General features: G+C 38.6%; 1 protein-coding gene across 1 annotated transcript; it reads left to right on the top strand.

Annotated features, from left to right (window-relative positions):
* The first annotated feature begins 2884 nt into the window (after positions 1-2884).
* On the top strand, positions 2885-10278 carry LOC126962210 (proline-rich protein PRCC-like). The gene is given in 3 exon segments (XM_050803109.1): positions 2885-3080; positions 8784-9015; positions 9017-10278. Coding segments are annotated over 3 exon segments (1317 nt in total). The 3' UTR covers positions 9906-10278.
* Positions 10279-13141: the final 2863 nt, after the last annotated feature.

The following is a 13141-nucleotide window of genomic DNA, read 5'->3' as shown; positions in this document are numbered from 1 at the left end:
CATTTCTTTAGGTTTTCTTTAAATTATGTCAGTGATACTTACAGTTTTTAATGTACATGTCTTGTACTTCTTTTCTCAAATTTACTCCTAATTATTTTATTCTTTTTTATGTTGTTGTAACAGAATTTTATTAATTTGGTTTTTAGATTACTCATTATTAGTGTGGAGGATCCAACTGATTTTTGTCCATTGATCTGATACCTTGCAATCTTGTTGACCTCATTTACTAGTTGTAATAGTTTAACTTTTCCTTTTCTATCTGGATACCTTTTCTTTATTTTTCTTGTCTAATTTCCCTGGCTAGAACATTTAACACAATGTTGAATAGAAGTAGTGAAGGCAGGCATTCCTGGCTTGTTTCTTTTCTTGGGGAAAAGTATTCAGTCTTTCACCGTTAAGTACAATCTAGCTGTTTGGTTTTTCAAAAAAACCAAATCAGCTTGGGGAAATTCCCTTTCATTCCTTCTTTGTTAAGTGTTTTATCTTAAAAGGGTGTTAGATATTATTAAATGCTCTTTCTGTCTATTAAGATAATCATATAATTTTTGTCTTTTATTCTATTGTTATGGTGCATTACATTGATTGGTTTTGTATGTCAAACCATTCCTGAGATGAATCCCACTTGGCCCTGGTGTACATGTTCCTGGATTTGGTTTGCTGGTATTTTACCAAGGATTTTTGCCTCCATATTTATAAGAGGTATTGGTCTGTAGTTCTTTTCCTGTGCTGTCTTAGATTTTTTTTTATCATACTAATACTGACCTCATTGAATGAGTTTGAAAAGATTCTCTTTTCTTGTGTGTGGGATTTGTGTGTGTGTGTGTGTGTGTGTGTGTGTGTTTTGAAAGAGTTTGTGAAGGACTGTACTTTTTTTTGAAAGAGTTTGTGTGTGTGTACTGTATCACCATATTTTCTGTTACTCTCTCCCCTGCCACTTGTTAGAGGGTTTACATTTTCTTTTGTCTGTTTTCTTTCTCTTCTTCATCTCCTCTTTTTCTTCTCTCTTCTCTCCCTCACCTCTCACCTCCAAAGGTATAAAACTTTTACACTCTCCTTCCCTCCTTTTGTAGATTACTCTTATATTTTAACACACATACTTAAATATATACTACTACAAACAACGAAACTTAGTGTCTAGAGCCTCCCCCTAAACAAGAACCAAGAACATTTCTGATCTCTTTTACTCTCCGTATCTCCGGTCACCTCACTCCTTTACCTGCTTTTCCACCATCACCAATTCATATTACATTATCTGGCCCTTTAGGTCTATAATTCTAATGATTTTTTAAAATACTGATACTTTGTTATTTTTAAGAGTAAGTTTTATTGTTTTTTTTTTTACTCCCCGTTGCTTCTTACTTCCCTCTTCTTTCTCAGAGATAATAAATTTTCTGTGTGTTTGTACATCTGAAAATGTCTTTATTTTTAAATTATGCATATTTAGAAAAATACACTGTAACTACCCTGTGTACTCAGCACCTGTATTTAACAACATTTAAAACTTTCAGCCATAGTTGAGATATTTTATTTTTGCAAATGAATTTAAACATTGCATTACATACACAGTCAAAGCATCCCTCATCTTCTCTTACCCTTCCAGAGGTAACCATTTTTCTAAAGTTTCCATGCATATGAAAATAATTCCCATGCATGATTTTGAACTAGATAGACACAGAAAGAAAGAGAGATGTAAAAATAATAAATGTAACAAATAAAACTGATTCTTGTATTTTTTTAAATACACATAAATGGTATCACATGGTGTTAGTATCATCCTGAACTCACACTATCAACCGACACTAGATTTATTCCTGCTCTCATATGCTGCTTTGCTTCTTTCTTATTGACACTATATGTTCTTTTTTTTCCATTATCCTATGATGAGTTATTTCTACATTTTTTTTTTTGCACCTTTAGGTGACTTCATTGTGTAAAAATTCAAAAACACTGCCCCAGTGTCTTCCTGGATTGGTGTTAGCTATGCCCATGCAGATACCAGCCTTATTCTTCCTGCTTGGGAGTTATCTGGTGTTTTTCTCTAGATACTTTTTTCTTCACTTGAGGGCTCTGGAATTTCCCTATGATGTGTCTTTTCATTTATTCTACATGGAACTTAAGCACATTCAACCTCAGTACCATTATCTTTTTGTCAGATATGAGAAATGTTCTTATGTGATTGTTTTGAAAAGTATCTCTTCATTCTTTCTCTTTTTTCTTCCTTTAATTTGCTATATTTGGAGCTTCTGAAACTATCTTCCTTATCTCTTCTTTCCTTCCATTTTTTCCATCTCTGTTATTTTCATGCTATACTCTTGGAGAATTCCTCAGCTTGATTTTCTAGCTCTGTAAGTGTTTTATTCGGCTATTTACACAACATCCAGCAAATACTTACCGAGCACCTAGTGTGTGCTAGGTACTCTCTTGGATATGGAAATACAGGAGTAAACAAATAAAGTTACTGTCTTCAAGACTTCCTATTGATGGGAGCCCAAAAATAAATGATATATCAAGTAGTTGAATGTGTGTGAAGAAAAATAATGCAAGAACAGCAGATAGAGTATAACAAGGAATGGAATAGAAAAAATGGTCAGGAAGATCTCTGGAATGACATGGCCTCTGAGAAGAGGACTACAATTCCCCGAAATTCTGCAAAATTATCTCAAAGGAGGTTTTCCCAGGACAGGAGGGTCTCTGCTAGCCCCTACTCTTCTAGCCTGACAGATCTCATTTCTGATTTAACTTTTTGACATCGTTTAAAATGAGTTGGTTGTTCTATTCTGCATCTGCTTCTCACCCTCCACTGTTCCTGCTTCGGGTGGGGAAGGCTGAGAAGGACAGGGCCAGTCTGGTGTCACCAGGGCACTACAAAGGCTCCAGGACCGCAATGGGGTGTGATTTTATCACACTGAGAGTTGAGGTGGAATCCTCTCCTGAGACAATAGAAGATGCTGCTGTCAGAGGAAAGAATGAAAACAGTGCCGGAACGCCAGAGTCCAAAATGGTGAGGGGAAGTGAAAATGAGGAGAAGTGTAGAGCAGACACTTTAATGTTTTTAAAATGTGAGAGCACCAGTGAAAAGGGCAAGCCCCAACAGAGTGATGTTAATTTAGGGATCCTGTTCAGGCACTTAAAATCTGCCTTAGCACTTGTCACTTTTCTCTGTGGGCTGGATGAAATGTGGTTCACTGCGGGCAAGGGAAATGTTGGTTAGAAGCCTGGCTTAATGGGTCAAGTGTACAGAAGACACCATCCAATATACAGTTCACTATAACTAAAAGTAAATCTACCATTTGATCTAGCAATTCCACTCCTGGATATCCATCCAGAGGAAAAGAAACCATTATATTGTACAAAAAAGATACTTGCACATGCATGTTTACAGCAGCACAATTTGCAATTGCGGAAATATGGAACCAGCCCAAATGCTCTTCAATCCATGACTGAATAAACAAAATGTGGTGCATATATACCATGGAATACTACTCAGCCATAAAAAGAAACAAAATAATGGTATTCACAGTAACCTGGATGGAATTGGAGACCATTATTCTAAATGAAGTAATTCAGGGATGGAAAACTAAACATTGTATATTCTCATTTGTAAGCGGGGGCTAGGCTATGAGGATGCAAAGGCACAAGAATTATACAGTGGACACTGGGGATTCGGAGGAAACAGTGGGAGGGTGGTAAGGGAAAAGAGAGAACACTTTAGGTACAGTGTACACTGCTCAGGGGATAGGTGCACCAAAATCTCAGAAACCACCACTAAAGAACTTATTCATGTAACAAAACACCACCTGTTCCCCCCAAAACTTATTGAAATAAAATAATAATAATAATAAATAATAATAATGTATTTCACTGTAAATGGAACCTATAAAAGCCAGTGTTACTCTAAATGGCTGTTATAGAAGTTGAAATATCCTTGACCAAGATCTAGTAGAGGAGAGTCAAGCATCAGATGGATGGATGGACTACAGAGTTATAAACTTTTAATAAAAAGTCAAGATTCTATGAGGCTCAAGTTGAAATACAGAGCATAAGCTCATATGAAAAGGAGAATGCATTATTCAGAATAGTCTTGGCTATTATAAGATGATCAAAAAAACAGAAGTCTCTGTGGCTTGCCAAAGAAAGCCTGATGGGAAAGATGACTCTCACATAAAGCCTGATGGGAAAGATGACTCTGCAGAGCATCTCTCCTCCATTTGGTAATCCAGGGATCCAGGCTGCCTTCATCTTTTGATGAGGTGAACTCAACACATGGCTTCCATGATTACTGAGTCAAGGAAACCAAGGCAGTGTGTTCAGATGTGATATTTCTAAGGATCAGATCTGGAAATGGGTTACAATGCTCATACCCCATTGATGAGAACCAGTCCCATGGTCCTAATCTAACTGAAAGGGAGGCTAGGAAATGTAGTCATTCTACTTGCTTAGGAAGAGGAAGATTCAATGGAATTTCATGAACATGTAGCATTGTCTTTGCCACAGAGAGATGTGAATTACATGTTATGTAATAAGGAAAATGCATAAGAACTGATTTTTAATTATGCCATGCATAAGAAACTAATAATAGTTTCTCTATGTCCCAAGTGAAAGCTTTGTTACTCCAATTTCTCAAAAAGTAAAGGCATGTCCACCTGGAAAGTTTCACTCCATGAGCACCTGGACTCCAGATACCTTGGGAGCAATTCAAGCAGAGAAAGCTCTCTCAAATGGATTTTTGTCAGTTCATTTGGAAAACACTTTGGGTCCCTTGGAAGACAACAAAGATAAAAACGTCTTTATGACATTCCTCCTCCTAGGCACATTCTATGGCTTTTTCAGGGTCAGGAAAATGAGTGGCCTGTCTAAAGTCATCAGCCGGGTCACTGTGTCAGAAACAGGATGAGAGTCAGCACACGGCTGCTTGTGCTTTTCCTATGCACACATGAGGTCAAGAGATCTTTCCATTAGACAATGAGTCCCTGGCAGGTATGCTCCGGATTGGGGTTAGGGGTGGCTAAATCAGGTCAAGCAATTTGACTAAATCTCCTAACCCAGAATTCTTCTCTAAGTAAAATCAACAAAACAGATGTGGTTCTCCCATTAGTCTTTATTTGTTGTAATTACCCACTAATGTGCCTTTTAAGGATTTAGAGGCACATTAACCTTGAGTCTTGCAACAAAACCAACAAGTCTGCCAGGTTGCTGTGCTCGCTTGATCCCGAAGACTCACATTTCCAACCTGCATGCATTTTAGAAGACAAACTAATTGGAATTTAATTGAGGAGAAACCCTATAGTAGATTTACACCCTATCGATTTAGAGAAATATCCTTAATTTCTAAAATCCAGTCTTCTTTAATCCTAAGACTTTCAGGAAGCAGTTTTAAGTTGTGGGGGAAAAAATGACGCAAGCTCTAGAAATACACGATCTTCATTTTGCTCCTCTTCCTGTGACTTATTAACTAAGGAACTTTCAGAAATCGCCACACCTCTCAAAACTTGTGCTTCCCCACCTGTACAATAGGCTGATGAAATAGGTGGGCTCATGAGTTGTTCTGAGGATTAAGTGAGATGACAATATAAGATATCTGGCACCTAAGAAGTGCTCAGAAGATATTACTGTCACTGCTCCTACTTCTGACAAGTGATCTTTTAATTACTTACTGTGCCTAAAAGAATTGCTGCTTCTAGGCCGGGCGTGGTGGCTCACGCCTGTAATCCCAGCACTTTGGGAGGCCGAGGCAGGCAGATCACAAGGTCAGGAGATCGAGACCATCCTCGCTAACACAGTGAAACCCCGTCTCTACTAAAAATACAAAAAATTAGCCAGGAGTGGTGGCGGGCGCCTGTAGTCCCAGCTACTCGGGAGGCTCAAGTAGGAGAATGGTGTGAACCCAGGAGGCAGAGCTTGCAGTGAGCTGATATCGCGCCACTGCACTCCAGCCTAGGCGACAGAGCGAGACTCCACCTCAAAAAAAGAAAAAAGAAAAAAAAAAGAATTGCTGCTTCTAAATTTCTTCCAACCTGCAGCAGATGAGATCTGTGGAACATCAGACATCTGAATGACATGTGAAAATGTCATCAATCATCGCTTCAGCTCTCAAAGGTGAATTTTATTCTAAAACTATTTGATTCTTATTAACATATACTCATGTGTAGAAAATTTTTATGTCCCTTAATTTCAGGACATCTACCTTAAACACAAATTTAAAATGTGGGAATATTAGTAATCATGTTCCATTTGTTAAGCTTTTATGCCTAAGGCAATGTACCAGAGATTCCCAAAAAGTAGATACTTTGAGTGGGGTAAATAATTCGAGAAAACTATTGTCATAAGCTCCCCAATAGCCCTGAGAATATATATGTAAATATTTTGAGAAAACTATCATCATAAGCTCCCCAATAGCCCTGGGATATATGTGACTGGAAGAGTTAATGATGAAGGAAATGGATAATCCTATGGCAGCTTAAGAACTCAAGCAGCTGTGATTAATAGAGCTTGTATACAGCAGGTGTCAATCAGTCTCTTTAGAGAACATCTTCAATTTACCAAAATATGTAGAAATAAAATTTTCTAGTTAATTTCTAATAAATTTCCTTGTTTAATTGAGAGTCAACAAGAAAAACCTTATTTTTTGTTTTACCTTTATTGTTCAAAGTCTCCCTAAAATGTGAATAAGTGGGATTTCTAAACAGTATTGTAGACTTGGTCTCCTAAGAACACTTTTTTCTAAGAGGAGAACGGCAGCACAGCATAGTAGCAAGACACCTAGACTAGATGTCACCAGGCCTGAAGTTTACCCTTAGAATTTTCCATAGTTGAGTCACACGTCTTTGGGTATATCACTTGGCTCTATGAACCTCGGTTGCCACTGAGATATATTCAGTTATTTGTAATATGATATTCAGGCATAAGAATTCTGCAGAAATATAGCAGAATGAATGTATTTTCCCAACTGACAGCTGTTGAGGTTCTATATGTCCTATGAGCAACTATGATTTGTACTGTCATTATTACTACCTGTGAAAGTCACTCATGTCCCTGTGGATGTGAAAGACCAGTGAAAAGATGAGCCACAGGGCTGTTTTTCACATTAGTAAAAACTTGAAATCAACTCAAATGTTCTGCTTTTTGTTTGTTTGTTTTGAGAAAAAAAAAAAAAAAAAAAAAAGGCTAAAGTGTAGTAGTGCAATCATGGCTCACTGCCGCCTCAAACTCCCAGGCTCAAATAGTCCTTCCATCTCAGCCTCCCAATTACCTGGGACTGTAGACACACACCACAACATCCAGCTAATTTTTTTTTATTTTTAGAAGAGACAGGGTCTTGCTATGTTGCCCAGGCTGATCTTGAACTCCTGGGCTCAAGTAATCCCCCCACCTCAACCTCCCAAAGTGCTGGGATTACATGCATGGGCCACTGCGCCTGGCACGAAATGTTCTAAATATTTGAAATATACAGGCCTGGGTTTCCCAGTGTATCTCCCCTCCCACAACTCCTTTATGAGACGTTGACCACAGGTAGTTTTTTTCCATGTAAAATGTAGTATATTGTGTTACATGAATGTTGCTACTGTGGTCACAATGTATGGGACTTGGGCCTGAGCCATGAGAGACCAACATGAACTTGTATAAGGTGGTCATACGGGAAACTAGCTTCCTATCATGTGGCTTGGCTCAAGACTCTGCCCAGTACACATGCTCCATATTAAGTGATATGAAAACTGATCCAAACAAAGTCTCTCTGTTAGGAACAGTAAGAGAGTAGCAGAGACCAATGGATATCTGTTTCAAGGAGATAAAATAGCCCAATCACTAGTGGTGGAAGTCCCCTGAGCTTGCCTTGCCTCTTGAAAATGAGATGTTCTTCCAGTCTTTCTTAAAGTCTGGTACCTGGACTGAACAACGATAAGACAGCTTTCTTGATTTCTTCATATTCTAATCTTAGCTTTCCTCACTTAAGTAACCTAGCTGTGTGTCTTCTTTGCAAACTAAAAATGTCTATGTTTAAGATACATTAGTGTACATGTATACAAAACTCGATAACTTTTTCCAAAAGTACACATTCAGAGGAGATCAGAAGGAAAATCCATCAATGTGTTAACAGTGTGACAATACTGTTATCTACTTTTACTTTCTCCATGTTGCTTATCTTTATTTTCTGATTTTTTTAAACACACAAGATTGTTCTTATTGGAGAGAATGAATTTTTTGTTGTAAAAATAGTTAAGTTCTATCCAGCTCAGGGACAAGATGACACAGAGTTACTTCTCTCTGCTCTTCCTCTCTAAATATAGCTAAATATCCTGGAACTAATTCAGTAGATAATCATAAAACAACTTGAAAAAGTGAGAAGAAGGCTTACAATGTCAAGCCTTAAGGGATGATGTCAGAGTGAGTTCCTTGCATTTCTTTCCTACGGTTCATATATCACAGACTGGACATCAAAAAGGTAGCCTTTTTGCAGCATCGAACCACTTACAGGAATAGACAAATAAAAATGCTTGCTCTCTCTGCCAAAGAACTGAGAAAGGGGTGATCCAGCAGAGACCTAATAAAGTGATCCACCCCAAACCCAAGGCAGTGGCAGGCTCAATCAGCTGCAGCAGCAACTAAAACCCAGTGTTTCCAAAACTACCCCTCCATTCACTCGGAAAGCTCTTCAGGGATTGATTGAGAGCCCAGCAGAAGCAGAAGAACAAAGTCAACTAGAACAATACGCAAGGGCTCTGAAATTAAACGGTCATTGAACCAATAGCTCACAAAAATAGGCAAGACCTAAACTTAAACAAAAGGTGAAATAGAATCAAAAGCTGCCAAACGAGTTGGGGAGGGACTGGGATTGGGGTTGCCCTCGCCCCGAGGCCCTGGCCTCAGTCTGCCCCCTCCAATTGGCGGTGCCGGCCCCCCGCTGGGGCTTCCCAAGCCAAAGAAGAGGAAAGAGCCCGTGAAGATCGCGGCGCCGGAGTTGCATAAGGGAGATTCAGATTCTGAGGAAGATGAACCCACAAAGAAGAAAACTATCCTTCAGGTTGCTCCTGCCCCATGCCTTCTCCCGCAAACCCTCGGATGGCTCCCCTGATACTAAGCCCTCCAGACTGGCTTCTAAGACCAAGACTTCCTCTCTTGCCCCTGTTGTGGGCACCACAACCACCACTCCGTCGCCCTCTGCTATCAAGGCTGCTGCCAAGAGTGCTGCCCTGCAGGTGACAAAGCAGATCACGCAGGAGGAAGACGACAGTGATGAGGAAGTAGCCCCCGAAAACTTTTTCTCCCTCCCTGAAAAGGCCGAGCCACCTGGAGTTGAGCCATACCCTTACCCCATCCCCACTGTCCCTGAAGAGCTGCCTCCAGGCACGGAACCAGAGCCGGCTTTCCAGGACGATGCAGCCAATGCCCCCCTTGAATTCAAGATGGCAGCAGGCTCAAGTGGGGCCCCTTGGATGCCTAAGCCTGGGGATGACTACAGCTACAATCAGTTTTCCACGTATGGCGATGCCAATGCTGCTGGTGCTTATTATCAGGATTATTACAGTGGTGGCTACTATCCTGCACAGGACCCGGCCCTGGTCCCACCCCAGGAAATTGCCCCAGATGCCTCCTTCATCGATGACGAAGCATTTAAGCGGCTGCAGGGCAAGAGAAACCGAGGGAGAGAAGAAATCAACTTTGTGGAGATTAAAGGTGATGATCAGCTCAGTGGGGCCCAGCAATGGATGACTAAGTCATTGACAGAAGAGAAAACCATGAAGTCATTCAGCAAAAAGAAAGGTGAGCAGCCAACAGGCCAGCAGCGGCGGAAACACCAGATCACAAATCTTATTCATCAGGCCAAGGAGCGGGAGCTGGAACTGAAGAACACTTGGTCGGAGAACAAGCTCAGCCGCCGTCAGACCCAAGCCAAATATGGATTCTAGGGCTCTGGAACTGATGGCTCCCAGGATCTCCTGCCAGCCCAGCTGGCCTGGCCCCCAGCTTCACCTCTGGGACCCCAGCAGCTGCTCTAAGCCCAGGATCTCTTTCCCCAAGGACCCAGCCCTCGCCTCTGCGAGAATGAACATATTTGATAGATTTTTCTTAACAAGTTAGAAAAGTCAGCTCCTGTCTGTCCTGGAGCTAGCAAAGACTTGTGTGATGCCTCTGAAGGGGCTCTGAGTTCTGGGATGGGAGTTTTGCTCCCTGTCAGGTGTGATGAAATGTTGAACCCTCCCCACCACCACTTTTTTTTTTTTTTTAAACCAGGGATGTCTGTTGAAATAAAACATTCAGTCTGACAAAAAAAAAAAAAAACTGCCAAACATAATATTCAAAATATCCAAGACACAACAGAAAGCCATTCGTGGTAGGAAGAACCATAAAAAACACAAAAGTGAGAAAAGACCATCAGCTGACACCTGCACTGAGATGAATCACGACTTCGGATTATCAGACAAAGTTAAGCACCATCATTAAAATGCTTCTACACTTACAAATTCTCTAGGAAGAAATAAAATAGAAAATCTTGGCAAAGAAACAGAAGTTTTTTTGTTAATACAAAAGTATAATTTATAGTGAAATTATAGAAATGAAAAATACAAGTGAAAATTATAGAACTGAAAACTACAATTACTAAAACTAAAAAAAACAAAAAACCTCACTGTATGAATTCAGTGGTAAAGTGGAGACAACCAAGAATAGAATTGGTGAACTTGAGTTTATTCAAAAAGAAAATAAACTAAAAAAAATTTTAATGAATGAATTCTTAGCATTTATGGAACAAAAATGTAAGTTGAAAAACAGTCTACGAGACTCCAAAAAAAAAAAAAAAAAAGAAAAATATTCTATTATCGAAGTGCCAGAATGAGAGGGGAAAGAACGTGGAGTTGAAAAGGGAGTCAAAGAAATAATGGCTGAAAATGTCTCCAGTTAGCAAAAGGCTTAATCCAACAAATCCAAGAGGTTGGGCAAACCCGAACAGCATAAACTGAAAGAAATTCCCACCAAAACACATCATAATGAAATGTCTGAAAACAAAAGAGAAAGAAAAAAGTCTTAATAATAGCTAGAGAGAAATAACATATTCCCTGTAGTGGAAAACCAATTTAGATGAAAGCAGATTTCTCTTTGAAACCAAGGAGGACAGAAGGAAGTGACACAACACTTACAAGTGCTAAAAGAAAAGAAAAAAAAAATGTAAAACATATAAAACTGAATGAAAATAAAAATACAATGCATCAAAATTTTGGAGAGATATCTAAAGTAGGGCAGAGAGGCAAATTTATAGCTAAATGCTTACATTAGAGAAGAAGAAAGGTCTCAAGTCAAAGATAATAGCTTCTACCTCAATAGACCAGAAAGAGAAGAGCAAAATAAGCCCAAATTTAGCAGAAAGAAGGAAATAATAAAGAGAAGAGCAGAAAGAAATGAAATGAAAAACAAGAAAACAACAGAAAAAGTTAATGCAACAAAAATCTGGTCCTATGAGGAAAACCCAATCTCTAGCAAGACTGAGAAAGATAAAAAGAGAGAAGACACAAACCAACAATATTAGATAAAACGGGAAAACACAACAGATCCTGCGACCATTAAGAAGATAATAAAAACCCAGGAGGCGGAGCTTGCAGTGAGCTGAGATCCGGCCACTGCACTCCAGCCCGGGCGACAGAGCAAGGCTCTGCCTCAAAAAAAAAAAAAAAAAAGATAATAAAGAAATACTATGAACAATGTTATATTCAACAATAGAAAAGAAATGGACCAATTCCTCAAAACCACAAACTAATGAAACTCAGCCCAGATGAAGTAGATAACTTGAATAGTCCTTAACAATTGAAGGAATTGAATTTATAATTTAACAGCTCTTGGAAAATCATTTCACTGAAGACTCTTACCAAACATTAAAAGAAGAATTCACATCAATTTTAAACAATCTCGTCCAAAAAATTGAAGAGGATAGAACAGGTCCTAACTCACTTTATGAGGCACATATTATCCTGATACTAAAAGCAGACAAACACAGAACAAAAAATTAAAACTACAGCTCAATATCTCTTATAAATTTAAACATAAAATTTCTCCACAAAAGATAGCAAATCAAATTCAGCAACGTTATAAAAAGAATAATACACCATTCTTTAGTACAAGGGGGATTTCTTTCAGGTATATAACCCTGGTTCAACACTTGAAAATCCATCAATGTTTAATCCATAGTATTAACAAGCTGAAGGAGAAAACTCACACGATCATATCAATTGCTGCAGAAAGAAAATTTGATGAAATTCAAAACCCAGTTATGACAAATACTCTCAACAAACTGGGAATAAAGATCTTCCTCAACCACATAAAGAGCATCTATACAAATTCTATATTTCTATTCCCAGTTTTATATGACCATTAAGCTAGCACCATGCTTACTGTTCAAAGGCTGAACACTTTCCCTCTAAGATCAGGAACAAGGTAAGGATGTCTGGTCTCACCACTGTTACTCACCACAGTATTGGAAGTTCTAGCCAGTGGTAATAGGGCAAGAAAAAGAATTAAAGAGCATACAGGCTGGAATGGAAGAAATAAAACTGCCTCCATTTGTAGATGAAAGTATTATCTACACGCAAAACCCCAAGGAATCTATAATAAGTTTTCTAGGACAAATAAGTCAGTTATTAAGGCCCCAGGATACAAGATCAATACATAAAAATCAATTTTATTTCCATATACTAACAACAAACAAGTTCAAACTGAACTGATTGCAATACTATTTGCAATTACTCCAAAGAAAATGAAATACTTAGGTATAAGTCTAACGAAACAGGTGAAAGATCTATATGCTGAAAATTACAACGCATTTATCTTTTAAAATCATAAAAGACCTAAATAATTGAAGGGCCATATTGTGTTAGGGGATTGGAATACTCAGCATAGTAAACTTCTCAATTCTCCCCAGATCTACAAGTATAATGCAATTCTTGTCAAAATCTCAGAAAAAAAAAAATTTAAATTGAAAATCTTATTCTAAAATTTATATGGAAACAAAAATTCCCTATAATAGCCAAAACAATTTTTTAAAAGAATAAAGGGGTAGAAGTCACTCTTCCTGATATTAAGTCTTACTACTTAGCTACAGTAGTCAAGACAGTGTGATAGTGGTGGAGATACAGTCACACATATCAATGGAACAATA

Source organism: Macaca thibetana, chromosome 9, assembly GCF_024542745.1.
Source record: "Macaca thibetana thibetana isolate TM-01 chromosome 9, ASM2454274v1, whole genome shotgun sequence".
NCBI lineage: Eukaryota > Metazoa > Chordata > Mammalia > Primates > Cercopithecidae > Macaca > Macaca thibetana.
This window is presented reverse-complemented; position numbering and strand designations above follow the sequence as displayed.